Source organism: Heteronotia binoei, chromosome 2 (genome assembly GCF_032191835.1).
Source record: "Heteronotia binoei isolate CCM8104 ecotype False Entrance Well chromosome 2, APGP_CSIRO_Hbin_v1, whole genome shotgun sequence".
NCBI lineage: Eukaryota > Metazoa > Chordata > Lepidosauria > Squamata > Gekkonidae > Heteronotia > Heteronotia binoei.
In genome coordinates this window covers 184,149,437-184,174,206 of record NC_083224.1, presented here as the reverse complement: position 1 = coordinate 184,174,206, position 24,770 = coordinate 184,149,437, and the positions used below count along the sequence as shown (strand labels likewise).

Below are 24,770 nucleotides of genomic sequence, written 5' to 3'. Positions count from 1 at the left end.
ATATATACTGAACTTTAGACTGCCACTTTCTTAGAAAAGTGGGGCAGGGTCATCTTCAAAAAAAGAAAACCACACCTAGTTCAGCACGCTGCTGTCAAAGAATAGTTTTTTGGTGGGGGGAACCAAGTTCCGTTGGTGGTGAAAAGATGACCAAGCCTCATTTTGGACAGTAGTGGAACTCCAGAACCTCTAAATTTTATTGTACTCTTTCTTACCACCCCCACCCCCCCATACTTGCTTCTGAGCTCCATTGTTCAAGCCCCCTGTGAGAATTTTGTGGAACTCTGAGATTTGACAAACTTTTTAATTTTCCCCACAAAATAGGAAAATAACCAAAACACATAAAGCAGACAATTGGAAATCTTCATCATGCCACAGTGGCGAAAGTAATTTAGAAAGACGGAAGGTTTTATTATGACAATTATAATCCAAGCATTTTAAGGTAGATGCTGAGCTGATATAATTTAGTACACCTTCCAGTGATATCAGGGGTGTGTGGCATATGCAAATGAGCTCCAGCACCTCTTTTTCTATGAAATGACCCCTACAGATGACTTAGTGACCCTATAGGGTTTTCAAGGGAAGAAACATTGAGAGGTGTGTTGCACCGTTGCCTGCCTCTGCATCACATTCCTTGGAGCTCTCTCATCCAAATATTACCCAGGGCCAACCCTGCTAAGCTTCCAAGATCTGACAACATTGGGCTAGTCAGGTCAGGGCTGTAAGATTCCCTAACAGAAAACAATTGGCAACAGCCTCTGTGTACATCAACAAACCTCTCATCCTTTGCCCAAAAGAAGAAACCAATAATTTGAGAGCCAAGTGTGGTGTTGGACTTGGTTTGGGGAGCTTTAATGGTGACTGAAGCCCTGAGGTTTGGATGGTGACAATTGTGTACTTCTCAAGCAATTGGGAAATAAAATAATCCCCTGCATGTATCTCCAGAGCTTACAGGGATACGAATGTGAGGAGTGAACAGTATACTTCTGGGGTGGGGGCCACATACAGTGATGTCAAGCGCTTCCTCTTACAAGATGACTAAAATTTTAAACTATATAAGCTTGTTTGGGAAGATTCAAAGCCATCAAAGATCTGCCTAAAACAGCAAAAAAAAAGTTACTCATTCTGTTGGCTATGGAAGCCCTCACCCCTATTTTAATTTCAGCCATCCCTTCTAGTTTCAGCAGGCATCATTTTATAGCTGAAAAACCCAAGGACAGCAGAGATTCCAGGGAATTCTATGCCTCGTTTGGTTCTTCTCCTACCAAATCGCAACCAGAGCTGGGAGTATAATGCTGTATCTGGTCTCATCTCGGGACAGACAGACAGACACACCACTTGGTTTGGCAATCTTTATATCCACAATACATAATAACCATGCACAAAAGTCAAATGAGTATTTACAAGGGAAATTGCACTTAACAGAAGAGTCAGCAGGAAGCAAATGAGAAGGAAAAAAAATCTTTTCCCCACAAAACCAATGCGACAGCCCAAAGTGACCTGTGAAGTGTTTAGTGGCCTCCTCTTCAATAGTAGGAAGTGACAGAAGAGCCACTGAGCCTGGTCGATGTCCTGCCCACACCTGTGACAAGCTGCAGTACTGCTAAAGGAGTCCTTTGTTATATCCCTGGCCCCTTTCTGGATCCACCCCGCTCCACTCGCTCAGACCGCTGTAGTGGGTTCTGTCATGGTTGGAAAAGAGAGCGGCCTTACATACAAGACCTGCAACCTCTCCATCATCAGTGTGGGAATGGACGTGTTGCTCTGTTGAAAAAACAGAGACTGAAAAGGGGCTGCACCTGTTGCTGAGGGCCAAGGATTGCTCTAGCATCCCTGTTCTCTCACAACAGCTTGGACATGCTGGAGAGGTAAAGATATTCAGCCCAAGGGGAAGAAAGGGGATAAGAGCATACGGAAAGAGCTTTCCGTCCCTCTCAAGTCTGAGCAAGGACCAAGAAAAAAAAATACACAAAGAATGCATGGGAAAGAATTCGAGCACAGTTCTGCTGTCTGCCTGCCTGCCTACTGTCCCCCCTGCATAAACCCAGCCCTATCCGATCTCAGGACTCCCCCACCCCCAATCAGTGCCCCAGAGGGAAAATAAGTTTCATTCTCTCTCTCTGGCAGGTCTGGGGTTTTCATCACAAGACCCTGGCCGGAGGGCTGCAGGGGAGCAGTAAATCCCCCACAGAAACAAAGGCCTCACCTCAAAACACAGGCATACAGAGGGATGCAGAGCTCTCCCCTCACTCCTACCATGCCTGTTTGCACCAGCTTCGGCCAGGATCCTGACTACAGTAGAAATACACGGCTAAGGAATCAAGGTTTAAGAAGAGGAACATGGGAGTAAGTGGTTCATTCTGCAACCGTCATTTGCTTAGATGGGATCATATTTTGCCTAACTTAGAACCTGTGATCTCCACCTGCTCTTCCCTGACCCCCTCCCAAACAATATAATCCTTGTACACTCTAGTAAGCCCCAAAGCTCAACTAGCAGCATCCTGGAATTACTCTTCAGGAACACACGAGTGTGTCTCAGTCAGTGAGGATAATCTCCAGTTACAGGAAATATCACTTATAGCCTCCCGTCCAATGCTCAGTAACGCAGATCTGTCAAGAGTTAAGTGTGAAATGGTGCTGGATGTCTAACTGCCCTTCAATTGTGCCCCCTCTCACCTTTGTTATTCTTTTAGACTCCTAAAGTGGAAGCTCATACCCCAGATAAGGAGAACTGGAGTCTTGAACTTCAATATCAACTCAAAAAAAGTCTGACCTCCTTGAAGGGATGGGGAGTGTGGACACCTAGCCAAATGCAACTGTGTTTCCCTCCCCAATTATAGATCCCTTATAGATCCCAATTATAGTGGCTATGTTTTTGGTGGTTTTCTGGAGGAGGGGAAGAGACCAGGCTAGAAGTGAGGGAAAAACAAATCCTTCAGAATACTGGAGGAGGGAACACACACACAAAACCCAACTGCATTGACATCCCTTTTGCCAGCGGCAAGTGAATTGTCCCAGAGACAGTGCTGGCGGCCAATGAAAAGGCAGCTCAGAAGGTCAAAGCAGCCGCTGCAGACATTAAAGCTCAGGCTGCTCAGAGCTTCGCCCCCCACCCCCACGGCAAGAGAATTTATCAGACCCAGAAGAAACCCTTGGACACGGTGCAGTACCACTCTGCAGCCTAGGCAAACAGCACTGTTAGCTCCCCCCTCTGGGTCTCTCACGCACATTTATGACTCAGCAGCAAGGCCACAAAACCCCAATCAGGGACCCTCTCCTGCTTCAGCCTGGCCTCAATGGATAAGCCAGATATTTCCTTCCCAAGAGACTGCAAATCCAAGGATGCTCCTGACCGGCCAAACAGTTAAACTTCCCAATGGACAGATGAGATCAAGATGAGCGCAGTCCTACACTCATTCTTATAGGCTGAGGAAAAACTGCAGAACCAGATGAGCAGTAGGAAAATTCGATGGGATCACCTTTGCCTAACTTCCAAAAGGTCTTTTTCTTAATTCCAATCATAAAAACAGCATCTGACTGCAGCCAGTAGCCCCTATCCTGCACCTGTCTACATATACAAATATATCCCCACACACTAATGTGGCAAACAACACAGAGTCAAGGAAGCAGGATTCAACCTTCTAAAAAAAAAAATCCCGTACTACTAGGCAGCAACCCCAGATTTTAGCCTATCATGGGAATTCCCATCTCCCTACCCAACAACCATTCCCTCCTTCCCCTTCCAAAACTCCCAAGAGATGACAAGGAAAACCCGACACAGATCTCCACTAGTAAAGGGATAGGCTGGGGAGGGCTAGAGAAGATGAGAAACAACAGCGAAGAAAAAAGCCTTTCCTGTCTATTCTGTTGTGGTTTTTTGTTTGTTCGTTTGTTTTAAGTTTTGGTGGTGTTTTAGCCCTGCATGATGTCAGAGTTCTGATACATCATATTAAGTAATACAATCATTTAGAACAAAAAAAAAAATCAAGTCTTTCTAGAAAAAAGAACCATTCAGGAGAACAAGATGAGGGAAGCAGCAACAGCACAAAGGGAGAGGGGGGCAGAAGTAAAGCAGATGACCTACGAGGGAGACAGCAATCAGCTCTGAGATGCTTTTGCCTAAAGCGTTACAAAAAAGTTCTCTGCAATTATAATCAGTTGGGAACCTTATCAGTGTGAGTTATGTGCATGGCATGAGAAATATTGCTTCACACTCACTCCAGGGCTAGTTTGTTTTCTGCACGCACAAGGAAGGAGAGGGGAAGAGAGATGAGACTGGGGGATAGAACAGCATGCAGAGAGAGAGACAGAATCTGGGAGGTCTCCAAGGAAAGATTTCTCTACAGAGCAAAGCAGCATTATGTCTACAGACTGCAAGAAGGTTCTACCAAAGCCATTAGGCTGGCACTTAATTGTACAGAGGCTGATTAACAAAAAGCTCGGGGGGGGGGGAGCACTAGAAGCCACTTCATATACAGCTTCCGCACAGTCAGGGAGGAACAAAAACATAATGCAAAGACATATTTCATTGTTCCCAATCTGGAAAACAAAGAGACAGAAGACATGGAAGTAAATGCTTCCATGGGTTGACAGCAGGGAGAACTACAGTGCGAGACCACCTCTGCATTAATGGGGGAAGAGGTCTTTTGAACAGCTTTTTGAGGTGCATGTGTGCGCATGAGCAGTAGAAACCTAATCCCAGGTGTTCTCCCAGACAGCTGGAAAGCAAGCATTGGTGGAATGGGTCTTTCTTGGCTTTGATTTATCGGGCAACTGTGGAAGAATCTAAGTCCCTGCCCCCAAGTGCAGTTATTTCTTCTGCCATTACAACATCAACAACAACAAAAAAGTCTCCTGTTCACACAAGTGAGAACAGGGAAAAGAAAGTTAAAAGTGTTTTTTTTGGGGGGGGGGGGTTGTCAGTGTGTCCTGTGGGTGTTTCATAAGCAAGGTAACACCAAACCCCAACCATCTCAGTATTTATAATTCCACCCCCTCAGTTTGAGAAACAAAACAGATTCTAACAGGAGTGGCGAAGGAATGCTAGCCCTATGGGTAACACTCTAAAATGAGTGGGAAGAGGTGGGGTGGAATGGGGTTGTGAAAATGAAACAAGAGTCACCAAATGACAGGAGACACCGGAGGAGGAGTGCACACGAGTTTCTAAGTGAAGCACAGGCAATGTGAGGCAGGAGCGTGCCCCAGGAGGTCACAGGTTCTGGCAACACTGGAGTTTGTTGGATTTCTGTCCGTCGGTGGTGGGGGGCACGCTGATGTCCACCACATTGTTTCCAGGAGATTCGTCATGGGCAGATCGGTCCGCAATCTGCTTCTGAGACACGATGCGGTAGATCTCTGCAAAAAGGAGACCAGAAAGGGCTCAGGTATCGACTTGTGTTTTCTCCAGGGGAAAAGGAAGCAGCCAGGAAGTCAGTACCATGAATGGCAGCACACAGTCAACAATCAGCAAAAATCCTTGCTCAATGCTTTTTTGTTTGTGTATATTCATCAAATGGGCAGAACCATATACAAGACTGTCTTCAGTCTGAAGCAGTACTGAGGACTGTATATTTGATTCAAGTCCTGCATGTAGCAAGCTATTGTGGGGAACGGCTAGGTTAGGACTTCTCTCATCTTTTGGTTTTTACTCAAGTGGAGATTTAAATACCCAGTCCTTTGTCTGCAGTTGGAAACTGAATGATCAAAAAACAGCTATCACATGTGTCTTCCTATACAACTAAGTGGGCCCTCAGAAAAAAAAAGAAAAATTTAAATATATTTTACTGCTACTCCCTCAGCCTGGCACAGAACAAAACAACTGTGCAAAAACAACTCGTTACAAAACTCTGTATGTGCTCTATTCACAATACAAAATAGATACAAATCATATACAGAATTTCATATAATCCATCAACAGGATGGGTACAATAATTAACAATATAAGGATTCCACCATGAATTTCTACAATAAGAACTCTTGAATTTTTAGTCTTAGAAGACTTTTTAAGAGCATTGAGGAATCTGAGAAGTCATTTTACAAAGAAGATACAGCGTCCAAATAACATTATTATTGTGACCATCCTGTTGATGAATTATATGAAATTCTGCAATGATTTGTATATAATGAACATGATTTGTATCTATTTTGTTTTGTGAATAGAGCACATATAGTTTTGTAACCAGTTGTCTTTGCACAATTGTTTTGTTCTCCGCCATTGTTCTCACTGTGTGTTCCTTGCCCACACACTCTCTCAGCCTGGACAGAAAACACTGAAAATCAGAGCCTGTTCATTCCTGACCGAGGGAACCTCCAACGACAATCCCTGACAATCCCCCCGGCACATCCCCCGGCCACCCTGACTGCATCACCCAAAAGAAAACAGACAGACAGCCCTATATACTTTGGTGCTCTCCCAAATACCGCAATCCATGCTTTCCTCTTCTTTTGGATTGTGTAAACACACTGCAAGGAGTCCCAAGTGGCCCTGGATTCCCAAGACAGTACACATGCAATTAAAATAAAAACGAGGAGGTCTCTCCCCTGGAAAAACAGCTATTCCCATGAGCATGTGAAACACTCCCACTAGCAGCTATGAAGCTTGTAAAAAAGCAGCTGGAGGATGTGCTTCACTAGTCAAGGCAAAACAGCCAGCCAGCAGAAAGAGCTGGGTCCCTGGGATAATGCTATTGGCCCCCTGGCCTGAGGCAGAAACCTTGGCTCTGTACATGGAAGATCCCAGGCTTAATCCCCAGTCAGTCAATCTCAGGATCTCGCTCTTTGTCTGCCTCAAGTCACCAAACAGTGTCTCTTGACAATACTGGGCTTGATGGAGTAGTGCTCCAACTCTGTATAAGGCAACTTCACTGGCTTCCAGCATCAATCCCTCTACCATAAGGGTTGCATCAGATCAGGGCCTCTTGGTTATCAACTATCTACACAACATGAGCCTCTGCCACTAGAATCATAGAACCACAGAGTTGGAAAAGATCTCCAGGGTCATCTAGCTCAACCCTTCTTTATAGTTGTGGCATCTTCCTGCTCCATCTTCAGAACATCCCAGGCAACCAGAGACATGAAGAACAGCTTGAAGATGCCAGCGACAAGCTAGTGCCCAGTCTCATCTCCCCGTGCTGAGGCAGAGACAGAACTGCCAGGATGTTCCTGGCCGTCTGACCTTATTCATATTTTAATAACTTCATGCAATTTTAGTTTTATTATGCATTTGTGGGGCTTTTTTGTAGCAGGATCTCCTTTGCATATTAGGCCACACACCCCCTGATGTAGCCAATCCTCCAAGAGTTTACAGAGCTCTTAGTACAGGGCCTACTGTAAGCTCCTGGAGGATTGGCTACATCAGGGGTGTGTGGCCTAATATGCAAAGGAGTGCCTGCAACAAAAAAGCCCTGGGCATTTGTATTGCATCCTGCTGAAAAATCACTCACATGAACACATTAAGCTATCTTATACTGAATCAGAACGTTGGTCTATCAAGGACAGTATTGTCTAGTCAGACTGGCGGTCTAGGAACTTAGGCCAAAACCTATTATATCAACAACTTCTTGATTCTTTCAAGCGGAGATACTGATGGGATTGATACTGGGAGCACCAAAATGCCTAAAGGGCTGCGTGGCAGGCCTGGGTGTTAGCAACAGCCCACAGCCTACTCCACAGAACACCCACACCTTTGCATTCCACTTGGTAACCCACCCCCTTCCACATGCTCCTTCAGTCTGGCTTCTCCTGTCTGAAGTTCTTACCTGTGAGAATGTTCTTGAAAGCTTCTTCTACATTTGTCGAATCAAGCGCTGACGTTTCAATGAAAGACAAGTTGTTTTTTTCTGGCAGGAAACAGGCGGGGTAAGAAGAGAGATTTATTTTGACTTTGAGCTCAGGAGCTCATAGAAAGCAACAATGGATTTTAATCAAAAGGTGGATATTTCCCTTCCCTCCCCATTTATTCTCCAGACCTCTGAGGGGAGGGAATAAAAACAGAGAAAGAATTTAAAGCTCAGATATAGTTTATTTTGTCCATCTAAAGGAGTAACAGCAGGGGTCAACGTCAGCCTGCCTCAACTCCATCTTCCCAACTTAGTCCCTCTTTGCAGTTAAATGTGTTTTGTTGAGGTTACTCTGTGAAACCACCATGAACTTTTGATGGCGGCTAGACTCAATTAATTGCATTGCCTTGCACGTGGCCTATTGTTTTAGGAATCCTATTCTTGCTGCTTTGCCCAAACTCCCTCAAATGTCAGCACAGCTCTCTGGGCTTCACCCTTGTATCTAAGGAATGTAGGCAATGCACTCTAAGCAATCCATCAGCAGCAAACTTTACCGGCATTGATTTAATTAATACACCTACTTCCAGACAAGGCTTTGCAGATTTTTGAAAACGCTGCTTTGGCAGCAGCTGCCACCACTGCACAAGGATCTTCACTGTGTGGCTAAAGGTAAGCTGCAGTGATCATTATGTGGGAGCTATTCTGTGGCTATGCCCATTATGCTGTGCCAGATTTCCAAAGATGCCTACAGGCTCAAAAAGGTTGGGGACCTCAGCCCTAGACTTGGGTCAGGCTGCTTCATGAATGACATGACCTCACAGCAACTTATACAAAGCTTTCCTGCAGGGAGCCATAATTCCTGTCACCTCTCAAATGTGGAATTTGAAAAACATGCTCTGCATCTCAGAGGCCAAAAAATAAGACTGCTCAAACAGCAGCTGCTAAAATGCAGCATTTCTGAACCCAATGACCGAAGGCCACAGAGGCCGACCAACCTGCAAAAGCACGGGCCTCGTCTGTGGGCACAGCCCTCAGGTGACGCAAATCACTCTTGTTCCCAACTAGCATGATGACGATGTTGTTGTCCGCATGATCCCGGAGTTCCTTCAGCCAACGTTCCACATTCTCATAGGTCAGGTGCTTGGCAATGTCGTAAACCAGAAGCGCCCCAACAGCTCCACGGTAGTATCTGAAAACAGTGTGACAAAGGAGAACCTACAAAAGGCCCTGGCAGACAGGACCAGATGCCCACCTCAGCCTGCCCCTTGATGGGGGCTAGCCAAGTGCTTCCAGGAAAGACCATAGACAGGCCATCTCCATAAAAGTACTACTGCAGCAAGTGGTTAACACATCTAGCCCAGTTTGGGCTTCTAAAAATAATGACCCCTGGGGGTCTGCCCACCATCACAAATGGCAGACAAAGGCTTACAACAGACCCACTAGAATAGATATACCTGCCCGGACACTTCAGAATGTTTTGTCCAGAGCTTTAGTAAGGGGAAGTGTGCCAGCATTTATCACACTCCCCCTTCCCTCAAGTATTACTGTTTGGTTGGGTTTCCCACCCTCTACTTTTTATATTTATTGAAAATTTGTTGTAGGGTTGATTTAGTCTTTTTATGGTTTTTTTCTATTTCAAGAGACAGGAAGCAAATATTCTGAACTATTTTAAATACAGGCAACTTATTAGATGGGACTTGCAGCTAGCAATAGCCCCGCATAAGGAATGCAGTTGGAAGATTTCTCTCTGATGATGTCATGAAAAATGCTGGCTGTTCAGAAGCCCTGACCAAGCTTTCTTCCTGAGAACTAAGGCAACCCTTTCTCTCCCAGGCCTGGCAGAACGTCACACGTCCACCCAAAACTGACGGTGCTTCCTTTTTACACGTGCAAGGATTCAGTCCCTGAAGCAAGGCTGGAGGCCACTGGGCTGGCTTTCAGTATGCTACATTAGTGTCAGTAAGTGGAATAAGGAGGGCTAGGCAAACACTTGACTGTAACAGGTTTTACAAGATTTTGCTGTTGGCTCCAAGATGGTTAGCATTCTGTCAATCATATTGCAGTTTTAGCTACCACAGTAAAGGACAGGGCTAACCGCCCAAACCAGTTTTCACAAAAACAAACCAAAAACCACATTGGGGGAATTTGTGTTTTGTTCAGCAAGCTTCATACACTGCTGAAGGTTGAAAGAATAACCTAAACAGAGCTTGGGTATTCGCTCAGGACTCAAGACCCAAGCAAAGTTTGACACAAGACCCAAGCAGAGTTTGACACAAGACCCAAGCAGAGGGGCAGGAAGAAGCCTTGAATAAGCAGCTGAGCTGCTCAGGAACTCAATATGAGAAGGCCCAGAAGGCAGAGGAGTCATAGGACTGAATCAGCCTGGGATTACTTGTGGCCCTTTTCCCCCCTCATCTCCCAGTGCTCAAGGCCTTTTCCATCCAACTCATGGAAGCGATCTAATCTCAGCCTTGTTTGGTCTATTTTTATTTTTACTAGAAAGGCCATGGTCATGGGAACCTTTTAAATTTACAAAGGAAGAGCTGGTCTGTTCTCAAAACAAATAAGGCTTCATCTACACATGTAAAGGAATGAGATGGCAGAATGAGCCAAGTCACTTCAGACTGTAGGGAGGGGGAAATTAACGTTTTAATGCTATGTCATCTAAAAGCCCCAAGAGAATAAAACAAATCGCATTGGGGGGTGGGGGGAAGGTGCACATGAAAGGCTAAGCTACAAGTCTTTGCTATTTTTCCACTTTGTTGCTGGTTTTTGCCATCGTCACAGCTGACTTTTGGCAACCCATAGGGTTGGAAGGCAAGAGATGTTCAGAGGAGGTCTGCCATTGCCTGCCTTTGCACAGTGACCCTGATATTCCTTAGCACTTTCCCATCCAAATACTAGAGAGGGCTGACCCGCCTTATTTTCCAAGACTAGGCTAGCCTGGGCTATCCGAGTCAGGTAGTTTTCCCACTTACAAGGAATGATTAATGCACATAACCTCTGAAGAATGTAACCCCCTGACTTGCAATCTGCACCCCACTGTACCATCCCAGCACTTTGTTCTGTTGCATGTGTGAACCAAGCCTAACTGTGAAAGAGGGAAATGGAAGCTGCATTCTTACTGAAGGAGATCAACAACGCCTCACTGGATCCCGACCAAGGCCCACTGGCTCCAGTGCTCAAGAAACATAGCAAAGAGCAGGTTCTGCAGACCCCACCATCAGCCTACTTTTCCACCCCTTGCTGCAATCTTAACTGAAAGCAGCCAAAAATCCACGTGTGTGACATCGAGTCTTACGCGGAGGTGATGGCACGATATCGTTCCTGGCCAGCGGTGTCCCAGATCTGCGCCTTTATCGTCTTCCCATCCACCTGAATGCTTCTGGTGGCAAACTCCACACCAATGGTGCTTTTGCTCTCTAGGTTGAACTCATTGCGTGTGAAGCGAGAGAGGAGATTGCTCTTTCCCACCCCAGAGTCTCCAATCAGCACAACTGGTGGAGGAAACAGGAGAATACACAGTCAACACTCATACATTTAAAATGAACAGAGCGCAGCAAAAAGAAGGAAGGCATTGTGACAAGCAGAGCCTCACTGCATCCAGAAAAGGATACCTAGCTGGCCCAACTTTCTTGCAGTCCAGCAAAAATGTGTGGGGACAGCAAGGGAGCGCATTGCATTTCAGGAGCCTACTGCACAGCCAAAAGTTTCTCAGCCAAGGCTCAGCTTCAACACAGAGCCTGGACGTGAGCTAGCAAGTACTGCTGCAGGCTCTGCAACAGCCACAAGGAGCTCCCCACCAAAATTCTCAGCCTGCCACAAGGTATACACATAGCTGCTGCTAGAGATGTGAAGGCTGGGAGCTTTAGGAATAATGTCTTGCAACTTTTTTCCCTATAAGAAAAACTGCAAAGCAAAACAAAAATGCACCAAGTTAATATTTAAATTTCATAAGTATGCCAATTAACACCGTTTTATACCCTACATTATAAATGTGGCATCTACGTTCAGTTCAATACCTTTATTGGCATAAGAGGCATCTACGTTATTAACACAGCAAAATATATTTAGGTTTGGTCATAAAGTAAATATTGCATATATATTTCAATTTTCTCCAAGTTTTTCTCCTTTTCCCCCTGAAAAAACCAAGCTTATACCATGGCTTCAACATTTCTGAAAATTTCATGCAGTCTTTAATGTAATTTTCTCGCCCGCCAATTACCATAAACCAGTATTACTCTGTTCCTATTACTGCCTAGGCAACTTCTGCTTGCCCCATGCTCCCCTAGTGCCCCTTTCCCAAGCTCCAGTATATTAAGCTGCTTCCATCCCATCACCACCTCCTCTTGGAAACAAACTCCAGCAAGGTAGCTCTATTAATGAAATTGCCACAAGACCCCTTTTCGCTGTAGCAAGCAGAACAGATTTGTTGATGCATAAGCTTTCATACACTACGGCCCACTTCATCAGCTGCTTTGGTGGATCTACATTTGGCAAAGTGGGCTGTAGCCCCCAGGAGCTGATGCTTCAATAGTAATCACCTGACCTTTGAGGTGTCACAAGTCCTGTTTGTTTCTCCTCCTCTAGAGCTCCTTTATAAGAAGAGTTAAGCTTTTAAAGGGCAAGGAAGAAGAAGCAGCAAATTTCACAGAACAGACAACCCATCAAAACAGAAAATACACTAGAGCTGCAATTCCCTTATGCTTGCGTTATTGACTCATTAAAATTACTTTCCCCAAAACATGAACTTGTTCAAGGCAAACAAGAACAATCCAACACTCAGCAATACAAACAGTACCAAAGAAAAAACAGCTCATCCAAACACTTAATGAGGTCCTTTCCTGGAGCTTCCACACCAAAAAGACCTAATTTGGGGGGGGGGGGGTGTTGGAGGGGAAGGAAACATACTCCAGAGACACAGTGTCAAAATCAAGGTAACTACCCAGTGTCACAAGCCCCATCCTTATTTCAAATGCAGGGCAATCCAGAGAAGCGCCTTCACAAGCACGAAAACAAGCAACCCTTTGCCTATCATGGGGGGAAACCATCCTGTGTTTTAGAGGTCAAAACCAGCACTTTCAACTGCATGTTGAAACCAAGGCCAGCCCAACTTGTTCTTGCAACACAAGGGAAACCTGGTGACCACGGCTCATCCCTGCTTTCAGTGAAACTTGGCCAAATTTAGAATCTTCTATCTAGCAGTGCCCCTTCCTCTCTGAAGGACCTGCATACAAGTCAGAATCTTGCTCAACAGCCTTCAAGTGAGGTTATCAATGAGCTGATGAGTATAAACTACAACAAACCAAGGCTCCAAGTGTCAGAAAACACTATTACTGGCTTGCTCGGACCAGTAGAATGTTCATCTAGACAATCTACCTGTTGTGCAAAGACAAGCATCACTTCCCCAACTTACACACACAGACACATTTTGCCAAGTTTATTCTGATTTTGCAGGCATTGCAGGGGTCCCTGATATTCAAGCCTCCAAAGACTAAAAATTATTCTTCAGTCATCCTTCTAGCTTCTGAGATTCCAGCAGGCATTTGCCCACACACTTCCAAACATATTTGGCACAAAACTCCCTAGTGAAACCAAACCTAACCACATGTGACTGCAATGAAAACATCTCCCTCCCTCTTTGAGCCCGAAAGATTCTACAAACCCTAATCTCCCTCCCCCCCTCCGCTACCTTATGTCAAATGTCAGAGAGCAAGCTCCTTGTGGCAATGATCTGTTACTGGTTTACTCTGGATGCACGATGATGCTATAAAATTTTAATAATAAATAACACACAATCCCAGGGACTACAAACTTGAATTTAAGATAAAAACTGAGATTTTCCATTCAGTGCTAGATTCTGTACTTTCAAATGCATGAAGTTATCTTCTACAAAATCAGACTCTTGGTTCAAAACCAGGATGATTTCCTCTAAGTCAGTGGTCCCAAATCTTTTTGGCACCAGGGACCAGTTTTGTGGAAGACAAAAGACTTGGGGACCCCTGCTCCAAGTCATTCCCCAAGGTCTCACACTTTCCCCCTGCTGTCTGCAACCCTATAACTGGAGGTGCCAGGGATGAAAACCAGGGTTTTGGGATGATACAATTATGTGCTTTATTTTGGTGCGGTGGTTAAGTGTGCAGACTCCTATCTGGGAGAACTGGGTTTGATTCCCCACTCCTCCACTTGCAGCAGCTGGAATAGCCTTGGGTCAGTCATAGCTCTTGCAGAGCTGTCCTTGAAAGGGCAGCTTCTGGGAGAGCTCTCTCAACCCCATCCACCTCACAGGGTGTCTGTTGTGGGGGGGAGGAAGATAAAGGAGATTGTGAGCCACTCTGAGATTCGGAGTGGAGGGCAGGATATAAATCCAATGTTGTCTTATTATTATTACTACACTGTAATATATAATGAAATAATTATACAGCTCACAGCCCGGTTGCTAACAGGCCACGGACCGGTCCACAGACCGGGACTTGGGGACCCCTGCTCCAAGTCATTCCCCAAGGTCTCACACTTTCCCCCTGCTGTCTGCAATCCTATAACTCGGAGTGCCAGGGATGAAAACCAGGGCCCTCAGATTGCAAAGCAGAACTCAACTACCAAGCTCTGGGTGCACCTATGCTTTTTTCTGGCACTCTTATAGTCACTGCAGCAAGGCCCGGCTTTTGCCTCCAAAGTTCAGTGTTCGAGTGATCACCCTCAATATGACCTCCAATACAACCCCCACAGGGCTGACCAAAATGCACTTCCAAGCTTGGCGGCTCCATGCCAAGCCAGTGCTGCCTACAGAGAGCTCTTTGTGCATACATCATTCCAAAGGAAAGGAAAACACAACCCATGTGCTTTCTAGAAGCACATGGGGATTGGATCCTGTTCTAGCACTTATGCTTTCCTCCCTCTAGCTTCAGAGGAAGGCTCCTTGGGTCACAAGAAAATGCCACTGCTACTGGAACAAATCTGCATGATCCAGCTCCAAGCTCTTTAAATACAAAAAAGCCTGTCGTGGGAAATGCAAAGGACGGCCAGCTTTTAATCAGTGAGTTTTATGCTAAGGCAGGTAACCATCCAAGCTCTATACTTGGACAGTTTCACCAGTGGGAGACCATTTGTCTGAACTGTCTGACACTCCCATGAAAATCTCTGAAAACCATTAATTAACCAACTAAATCAGATACAAGAGACACATGACTACAATACCTGGGCTGAAGAGGAATTTTTCCCACAGGCCTGATGGGCTACTAGGCAGTGTTGTGTCCCAGTTCATTTACTCATGCCCTGCAGCATGTTTTATTCCCTGCCTACAGGAACTTTGACCCAGTACATCCTGCCTCCCTCCCTGTGCCACACTAAACTGCACAAGAAGAGTATCCTGATGAGGAAAATCGGCCTAGAATGCAACCTTCTGGCCTTTGCCTAGCAGTCTCCCTCTTAACAGAAATAGTTGTCCTTTTGAAAATTTGTTAGTGGAAAGGATTAACACCAACACTAGCATTACAACCAAATCAGGTGAGCAAAGAAACGTTTAAAAGACAAAACACATTTTACACATGGCCTGAGGCAAGTCACTCTTATGCCCAACTTGCCCAAGATCATCCAACAAGTGTCCATCTGATATGAAGTTGCAGACAGTGGCTGCTTGAAAGAGAGCTCTGAGCAATGCATCACACTGGTCATAGCATGTCTATACAGGTAGCCACCCGCTTTAAGGATAAAATGGATGAATGTTGGAAAGGCAGACTATATGTCCACATGTGATGGACACGTCTGGTTGTCATCAATCATTCTAAATCAAGTTGACCATAAGCATATAATTACCTAAAGACCCTAAAATACCATTGCTAGGATGTGTGCAAAACACTGTTCCCAGTTTGAGACAGTTGTGGAAAATAAAGATAGCCAAAATCTAGTGTGTTTCTAAAAATCTCTCAATAAGAAAATGAAATGAAAAAGTTTGGAAAACTGTGAATCTGGCTAAACCCAATATGAACATTTGTCTCCGATCATTCCCTCTAAACCAGCTTATTGGTTGGAAACCTTTTACATGGTTTTTAACTTGCAGACTGAAGTTCAGAATTGTTCTTCTCTGGGAACGCCAAAGACAAAAGGGGGATACCAGAAGCTCAGCAGGCTGCCACACACAACTGGTAGACTGTGTCTAGGGTTGCCAGGTCTGTGTTGGAAAATACCTGGAGACTTTGGGGAGGATCCAGGAGAGGGTGGGGTTTGGGAAGGGGAGGGGCTTCAGCATGGTACAATGCCCTAGAGTCCACCCTTCAAAGCAGCCATTTTCTCCAGGGGAGCTGACTGCTGCCAGCTGGAGATCAGCTGTAAAAGCAGGAAATCTCATGTCCCACCTGGAGGCTGGCAACCCTAATCTGTGTCTGATTTTTGTGGACCAAGCTAAAAGAAATTATAGTTGTTTTGTGTTGTTTCCAAATTTATAGCAAACCCAGACTCAAAAGCAAAACTGCTTCACACAATTTCCAAGTTCCAAAAGCATTCATAAATACATCTTGGGGTACTTTTAAACAAGAATTAAACACTAAAAGGACTGGGCTACATTCCTGTTGTGAAATCTTTCAGTTGCTGATATGCCACTTTCCTGCACAAGTTAATAGGAGTGGCCTAGAGAAATATTTAGGACAGAGATGCCGTATCTCTATCATTTTTGTGGAAAAAGCACAAAAGGTTTTGGAGGGAAGGAGATTTTTCTGGATAGAACAAAATGAGCAGATAATTTAAGGAGGAACAGAAATTTTCCATGTTGCTCAATGTCATATTCCATATTCCCTAGTCTCAGGACAAAGCATCATTTGTTTGTAAATATAAAAAGTCACCAATCCTCAAATATACCTGTGCTTAAATGTACTGGAAGAGAAGATGCTTACATCAGTCCTTCCCATCCTAGATTTCCCCACAGCCATCCTCCTCCTTTCAGATCCACAACCATTTCTTGAGAGAAATGGCTCTGCATTTCCAATCAAAGCATCCTGATCCCTCCAATGCACACATTCACACAGGCCATTCTGTTATGTCTGCACCACTTGCAGCAATGGCTCTCCCATCCAAGTCCCTCAATAACCAGCCCAAGGGTCTCCAAATCCTACCCTGTCACTCTCCATAAGGTACCCTGGAGGTGTATTTGTGTGTGTTGCCATCAAGTCATAGTTGACTTATGGTGACCCCATAAGGTTTTCAAGGCAAAAGACATTCAGAGATGTTTTCCCATTGCTTGCCTCCATGCCACAACCCTGGTATTCCTCCGAAGTCTCTCATCCAAATACAAACCAGGGTTGACCCTTCTTAGCTTCTGAGAGCTTATGAGATCAGGCTAGCCTGGCTATACAGATCAGGATCCCTTGGGGGGTAACAAGGCAGAAATTCAGAGGATTTGTAAGCTGTTTACCCCCTCTCAGACTCATTTTCAAATTCAAGCACCTTCCCCCACCCATAGCAGGCTTCCAGGCCCCATCTCTTCCAATTCAATTTTCCTTTTCCAAAAGGCTACAATCCAACCCTCCTTACAAACCCACTCCTACATACATCCTCTCCAAATTTACCCACATGCATATTCATACACAGGAAAATCTGTCAAACCCACTCCCCCCTTCAATTCCCCCCTTTGTTTCCCAATCTCTGCATTTAGGGTTTTTTTTGCCACATATGCTTCCAAGGGGGCTAGCAAGCAGAAAATCTGGCTAAGGGCAGGAAATGTACATAACCAACCTGCTCCCCATACTCTCCCCCACTCATTTTAATCACTACTCCCACTGCAGTTTCCATGGCCTTTCCAAGCACCAACTCCTTTCTCATCACCCCCCTGTCAGTCTTCCAAACTGCCATTTTAACTCTCACCCCTCCAGCTTTCCTAGTTTCACAACAGCTACCCTATTCAAGCCCCTCTATGTTCATATTCTGTCCACCCCACTCTTCCTGAAGCCCCCCCCCCACTGTTCTTCCAGCCCCTTCCCACCACACTTTCTCTCCAAGGCTCGCTTCCCATTTTCCAAGTTCCCCTTTCCCCCACTCCGCCCAAAGCCCCCCAACAAACCTAATTTCTCCTTAACTGGAATCCCCTTCCAACCCACGCACCCACAATGTCCGGATTCCCCTCTTTTTCCATAGTCCATTTTTCTAGCCCAATCCAACTTTTCCAGGGGTCCCGATCTCCCGTTCCCCTAGTCTTCCAAACCCCAATCCTTTTTTGACCCCCTCCCCTCCCCAACTCCAAGGCCTTCCACTTCACTTGTCCCACCCTCCTTTCGGCTCTTCTTACTTTCCAGGGGTTCCCCCCACCAGTATTTCCTCTAAGCTGAGTTAGTGTGAGCTAACTCAGTTTTTTTTTAGCCTCCACCTCACACATTTTTTTTGTTTTAACTAAGGAGAAACGGCCCCAGAGCAAGTTAATTTATGCAGTAGTTCACGAAGCAGAATTTTTGCTCACAAGACTCCACAGCTTAGAGGGAGCATTGCCCCCCCCCTTTGAATTCCTCCCAGATCATGGCATTCCCAGGCCCCTTCACACCCAAGATCCCTCTTTTCGAGCCCCCTCCCAATACTTTACTCCCAACCGTTCCCACGCTCCCCTCTAACTTCACCCCATGCCCTCCCCCGCCCCTTCACAAGCCCCTCCCCCAACCTCCGCCCCCCTTCTCTAGTATTTTCAGCCCCCCCCCAATCCCCATAGCCTCTTATGACCCCTTTTTTTCTCTGCCCCCCTTCTCAAGCGGGGGAACGAGGCATGCCCCTCCCTCGGCCTACCTTTGAAGAGATAGTCGTATTCGTCGTCGCGGGTTCCCATGGCGACGCTGCCTTCGCTCCGTGCCTCTCGGCGGGGGGGGGGTCTATCCTTCTCCGGTTTCCGCCCCGCGGAGGAGGAGGCCGGACTAGGCCGGGCCGAGGCGAGCCAGGCCGATCCCTTCGCTGACAGGCACCGAAGCGAGCGGAGGGCGGGGCCCGCGACGGGAGAGCGGAGAAAGAAAAGGAGAGGCCGGCCGAAGTGATATACAGCTTCTCCTCCTATCGCCGCCCTCTTTGCCGTTCGCCGGGTGGGCCTCCTCGGAGTGCTCGAGCGGACGTAACCAATAGGAGCAGCGAGAGCGGATGATCGGCTCGAGGGAGACCCAGTAAGGAGGAAGAGAGGCGGGACGCGGTTAACGGTTTTCTTTTGGCCGATGGGGCGGGACCTTAAGCTGAGGTAAAAAAAAAAAACTGCACCTTTAGGCGGCCTGAGTGTGGGGGAGGGGGAATGACGGAAAACCCAGTTTTGTTTTGTTTTTTAAAACCCAACCATAATTTTAATTTTTCTTTAGTGGTAGAATTGTGGCAGGGCGCTTTCTGCCAGGATTGGTTGTTCTGGGTAGAAGAGTATTTAAAAGATGAGTAATATATACAAAAAATGTGAAATGAAAGAAAACTATCGATTTATTCATGTCGATAAATATTAAAAGAATTATGGGCTTTCTGTGTTAGCTTTCTGGACAGGATTAAATGCCTGGATAGGATTAAACTCATCCTATTGCCCAACCTTGACCAGTGATTTCCCATAGTTTACTGCGTGTGTTTTCCCCATAATCCTTCACTACTCCCGTTGCAGTCTCTTGTTCCCTGTAGTCTCTTGTTCATGATTTTATCTAAGGTGAGCTTTATTGAATTTTTTATTTTATATTTTATGGTGAGTTGCCGTTGACATTTTAACAGAAAGACTAGCTTAACCTTTAAAATAAATCTTTAAAATAAATGTGCTTTCCCATGACCTTCATAGTAGCCACAGGAAATCAACAGAGTTGTACTTTTCCATAATTTCTTATGGAATTGGACACAGTTAGCAACCAACAGAGAAAGCCCATTGATATGACCCCAGCTGATATGACCTGGTGATCTAAATGTTATTCTAGCAGTATGGAAACTTTCTATAAAACTCAAGGTCTTGATCCAGCTTCAAGAATGAAACATCTAAATCCATAACCACATACAGGATGTGGCTACATCCAATGTAAACAATGAGCTTCTCAACTGTCAGAATCTGTTTTAGTTAGTATGGGGACTATTATTTAATTCCCTACACAGAACACACCCCACAGCTTTCAGATCTTGCCTTTTGTGCCACCCAAGAGAGAGACCTATATTGGCAGATCATACAAGGTGAAGTTTTTGCTGCCACAACAGATGGCAATGCCCTGTTCTTCTTAGGAGAGCAAGAGAAGGTAATAGTGTTCCTTAATGTATAGTACGTGGGTGCCCAAACATGCTCAGGAGCCACATGTGGCTCTTTCACATATATTGGGTGGCTCCTGGAGGTCAAGCAGGAACTTAATGCAAGTAAGCATGCTTAGCCTTGAGGCCTCAGTCAGCCTCTCAGCACTGACCCATAGGTAGGTGATTATCTCTTGCCATATATGAAGCAGGGAAGGGAGAAACAGGCAGGCTTGAGCATCCTTCACAGATGTTGCCTGGCAACCTAGAGTGGGCAAAGAGAGCATAAGAGCTGAGGGAGCCACTGGAAGGAGGGATGGAATTAAAGTGGTGGCGCAGGGTTCCCATTAGCTTCACAGTTCTTGTAGGAGCTGTATATACTAACCTTGGCAAAGAGAGATGCATAATGATGCAAATGTTAGTCAGTGATTTATATGATACATGTGTGTTTCCTTCTCCCACAGGTGCCATTAAAATAATTCCCTAATCTTTCTCTATGCTGGTTTTATGGGGACTGTTATTCCCAGTTTTTGTTTTTTTTAAAAAGTCTCCTAGCATGGTCGTGTTGTAAAGTGCATACATACGTATTTTATCTTTATGTGCAAAGAAAGTTTTGCACATAAATGAAGTTTTAATAAAGACACTTGTATAATATTGTTCATGTCTTTCAGCTCTCAAACATCTGACGTTCATTCTACCTGGCTCCTACATTAAGCAAGTTTGGCCACCCCTGGCATAGCACTTTCAAATGTTTGAAGTCTCACAAACATTATCTTTTAGTGTATCATTGTAATGTTTTTACAGCAGCCCAGGATGGAGAGACTGAAGTGGCAAAGGCCAAATTCATATTCAACATTCATAGCTCATTTCTTTCAGCCACTACAGGACACCAGGATGGGGAGGCTCTGATGTTATGTTGGCCTTCATTTGTTCATCCACTGGACCACACTGGCTTTCATGTAATGGGGTACCTCCCCCAAAAAAATCTTTGGTCGAAGAGAAAAATACCTTGCTTGTATAATAGGAAATGCCCGTGTTTATTTGTAGAGAAGAATTGGAATTTATTTGTAGAGAAGAAGTTTCCTCTTTTATCACCAAATCAGTTATCAAAAATCAGTTTGGGTAGGACTTCTGGGGAAATAGTGGCCCAAACAGAAGTGTTTCTAAAGGCTCCAGACTTATCTCACTGATGATAGAGAGAATTTATTAATCTATCCCCACCTCCCAATCCTGCGGGGGAGATCCAATTGATAGGTTAATTCACAGAGGGGGCCTGATTTATAGAGGTTCCACTTGGGTTCTGATAACACCAAGATCAGTGGAGAATAAGTGGCACGCCCTCAAAGCCAACCTCCCATTTACGGTACTTCTACATTTTTTCTTCTCTTTTTACAAATCTGCAACCTTTCGGCTAGTCCTCAAAGATAGGCTCTGGAACTGTTATTCATTTTGGAAGATTGGCAGACTGCCAGCACCATTACATCTCACTGGTAGGAGGGTTTTTGAAAATGTATGGATTACAAATTACAGAGAACTACCAAGAGATTTATGAGATTTTCCTCAGGGGAGTAGGTAAACTATTGAACTGTGCTTAAGTCAACATCATCTCTAAAGAAAACTCTAACATAAAACAAAGCAGATATACAGGCCTGATTCAGATGGGGAGGCCCAATCCGGCTTCATTCTGCATTTTTATCTCTCAGATTAACTTTTTCTTATTGTTTATACTTGTGGAATATCCTTTCAACGGACTATACAATCAGCCATTTCTTTTCCTCCTTCCTCCATTTTTTTCTATGAAGAAAAATATTTATTTTAAAAAGTCAGCACTCTGCTTTGGGACAACAGTGGAAGTGCAACATACAGACTGCACAGATCGGCAGATTTGCCAGTTAGATGGCTTGATAGGAAGCTGTATTATTTGCAAGAGCACCATTCCTGTTACTCTCCAGCAAATTAAAATAAAGAGAAGATTTTGAACTCTGGACTGATTTTTTTACCGTATTTCTCCTTTTGAGGAAGGTGTTACAAGCTAAAAGAAGTGCACACCTCCTGGCTCATCGTCAGCTGCTTGCTAAAGGGGAAGATTAGTCTTTGCTGGATGGGGGCTGAAAACTGGAAGTTCGGCTATAAAAGCCTCATAAGGAATGCTGTGTGGATCCAGTGAGCACAGCAACTGCTGCAACGCTGACACCACTTTGCCTGGCTGAAAACCTGACAACCTTACCATGCTGAACCTCTGAAATCCTGACCTTTGGACTGAATGGCTTTGCTTATAGAAGCCCCTGTTGCCTGATACCTTTGGGAAACAGACACTGCAACCTGAGCCCAGAAGCCTATGTGTCAGTTAAGTTTGCATCCACCCTTTAGCAGCAACAAGGAAGGAGCAGCTTACTCCCTGGCAGACCTGGCTGCCCAGAACCACATAATGCATGCTCAGGTACAGCAACCAACTACATTTTATCTGTGCTTCAACAACAAGCTGCTGGTGCTGCTACAGGCCCTGCTGTTTACCCCCCAGGGAAATGTCTTATCTGTCCCCCAGAGAAATTTGAGGGAAGTCAGGCAGAGGTCCCTGTGTTTCTGGCACAATGCAAGTTATACACAGCCAGTTTAGTGTAGTGATTACGTGTGCGAACTTTTATCTGGGAAAACCGGGCTTGATTCCCCACTCCTCCACTTGCAGCTGCTAGAATGGCCTTGGGTCAGCCATAGCTCTTGCAGAGTTGTCCTTGAAAGGACAGCTTCTGGGAGAGCTCTCTCAGCCCCACCTACCTTACAGGGTGTTGTGGGGGAATAAAATAAAGAAGATTGTAAGCTGCTCAGAGACTCTGATTCAGAGAGAAGGGTGGGTATTAATCTGCAGTCTTCTTTTTCTACCTTTGGAGAAAGGATTTTCCTAATGAAAAGATGAAGGTTGGCTTAATCTCAAGTTTCTTAAAGGGGAAAGCTGCCAAGTGGGCCCTTCCCCTACTTCTGTCTGGTTCCCCATTGTTGACAAATTTATCTGACTTTGTAGATTACATGAATGCCATATTTTCCAACCTTGGCTGAATGGGCTAATTGCCTTGGCTGAACGGGCAGGTGAAAACCTCAGAGGCAAACTACACCACAGAGTTCCAGTTATTGGCCTAAAACCTGGAATGGAACAAAGCTGCTCTGTTTGACCAATACATAAAGAGCTTGTTGGAGGAAGCGGCCCCGGCTGAGCAGTTCACAAACCTTGCTGCCCTGATCCACTTGTGTATATGTATCAGTAGGTGACTGCAGGATTGAAGACCAGCCTATATGGGATCTTGCCTTAGAGTAATAGAATGCGAGTCTCTCTCAGCTCATTCATCCAGCTCAGCTTCTGAAACAACAACAGAAGGAACAGGGGAGTCCCTGCAACTCAAAGCCACTTAACTGCGACTGTCCCAAGTGGAGAAAGACAGAGCTCCTGGAACCTGCTCCTGTATTGCAGGGAGTCAGGTCATTACGCCAGCAGCTGTCTGGAGAAAAAAAGTCTCATTCAGGAGGGTTAAACTCCAAGCCTCAAGTCAGTACAGGTATCACTACTTGGGGAGAGCTACAGAATCTGCAGGCTCACCCAGCGCAGGTCCTTGACACCTTCTAGTCCCAGTGAGACTTCAGCTCCCTGATGAGCTTTGGATTCTTGCACACACTCTGATTGACTCCGGGGCATCCTGTTCTTATATGGATGCCAACTCTGTTGAACAACACCAAGTGCCAGCGCACTACAAAAAGACTCCCATTCAAGTGGAAGCCATCAACAGGACGCCCTTTCAATCTGGCCCCGTCACACAGGAAAAATTAGTTCAAGTATAGGGCCGAATAGTAAAAAACAATATGTATAACCTAATTAGTAACATCAAAAAATCATGTATTTATTGTCAAAGGGTTCAAAACATTTATGGGCCCAACTGTAGCCTCATTACAGATTAAAAATACAATATACGCAAGTGGGAACTATTGCCACCTGATGTGTTTCGGCCCAAATAGACCTTCCTCAGTGGTCAAGCGATATTTGTACTTAAAGACTCATGATACAAAAGTAAAACAGTTTGCAAATTGATGTAGGACCAAAAAAAAGAGTTCTGTTAAAAGGAAGAAAATGTTTTTAATGAACAACTTGCATCCGGTGACAAATTTTAAATTGTATCCTTGTATTAAAAATTTACTTATAATAAAGATCAATTTACACAAGGCATGAGAATGTTTATGAGGCCTCCTAGAGCCTAGCCTTGTGCCATAGTCAGATGGGTACATGCTGAGTAATGTTGCTATTGTATGCTTGAAAGTAATAATAAGACAATATTATAATACTAAATTTAATGATTATGATAAAGAAATTAGTCCAGTCAATAAAAAGCATATAAAATGTATTTTCCTATTATGATCCAGAAAATACCATTGCAAACAACTCATCTGAGCTCATGTACATGAATGGAGTGCAGTGCTATAAGGCTATCAGAAGCTTATATACAGTGATATAGGATGATGCAATCCTGGTGTAATCAGGATGCATGATGTAATCAGGGTGAGGGTCAAAAAGAAATAAATATGAGAGTCTCTCATTACAAGAAAATATGAGGAAATTACAAAAAAAGTAGCCAATATTATGAAACATATACAAACAACCAGTCCATTTCCTCATTTAAACCGTGTGGAGTTAGAGTTTTCAAAGCATGAATTCAGAAAACTTCTTTGGTCCTCGAGCACTGTGCAAGCTACAGACCAAAAGCTTAGATTTCTTCCAAGAAACAGAAATGCAGGTCCTTTGTCTCAGATCCACAA

General features: G+C 44.9%; 1 protein-coding gene across 1 annotated transcript; it reads right to left on the bottom strand.

The window, feature by feature from the left end:
• Positions 1–1,338: 1,338 nt before the first annotated feature.
• On the bottom strand, positions 1,339–18,771 carry RAB11B (RAB11B, member RAS oncogene family). The gene is made up of 5 exons (XM_060232628.1): positions 18,540–18,771; positions 11,080–11,275; positions 8,774–8,967; positions 7,758–7,838; positions 1,339–5,355 (listed from the first exon to the last, which is right to left on the bottom strand). The coding sequence occupies exons 1-5, from the start codon at positions 18,577–18,579 to the stop codon at positions 5,210–5,212; spliced, it is 657 nt and encodes a 218-aa protein (XP_060088611.1). The 5' UTR covers positions 18,580–18,771; the 3' UTR covers positions 1,339–5,209.
• Positions 18,772–24,770: the final 5,999 nt, after the last annotated feature.

Excerpts from the sequence above, each read along its gene's own strand:
- RAB11B (XM_060232628.1), bottom strand. The coding sequence starts at position 18,579 with ATGGGAACCCGCGACGACGAATACGACTATCTCTTCAAAG. Across the intron at positions 7,839-8,773 it reads CGAGGCCCGTGCTTTTGCAG|AAAAAAACAACTTGTCTTTC; the intron begins GTTGGTCGGCCT and ends GTTTCCTGCCAG. Across the intron at positions 5,356-7,757 it reads TTTCAAGAACATTCTCACAG|AGATCTACCGCATCGTGTCT; the intron begins GTAAGAACTTCA and ends TCCTTTTTGCAG.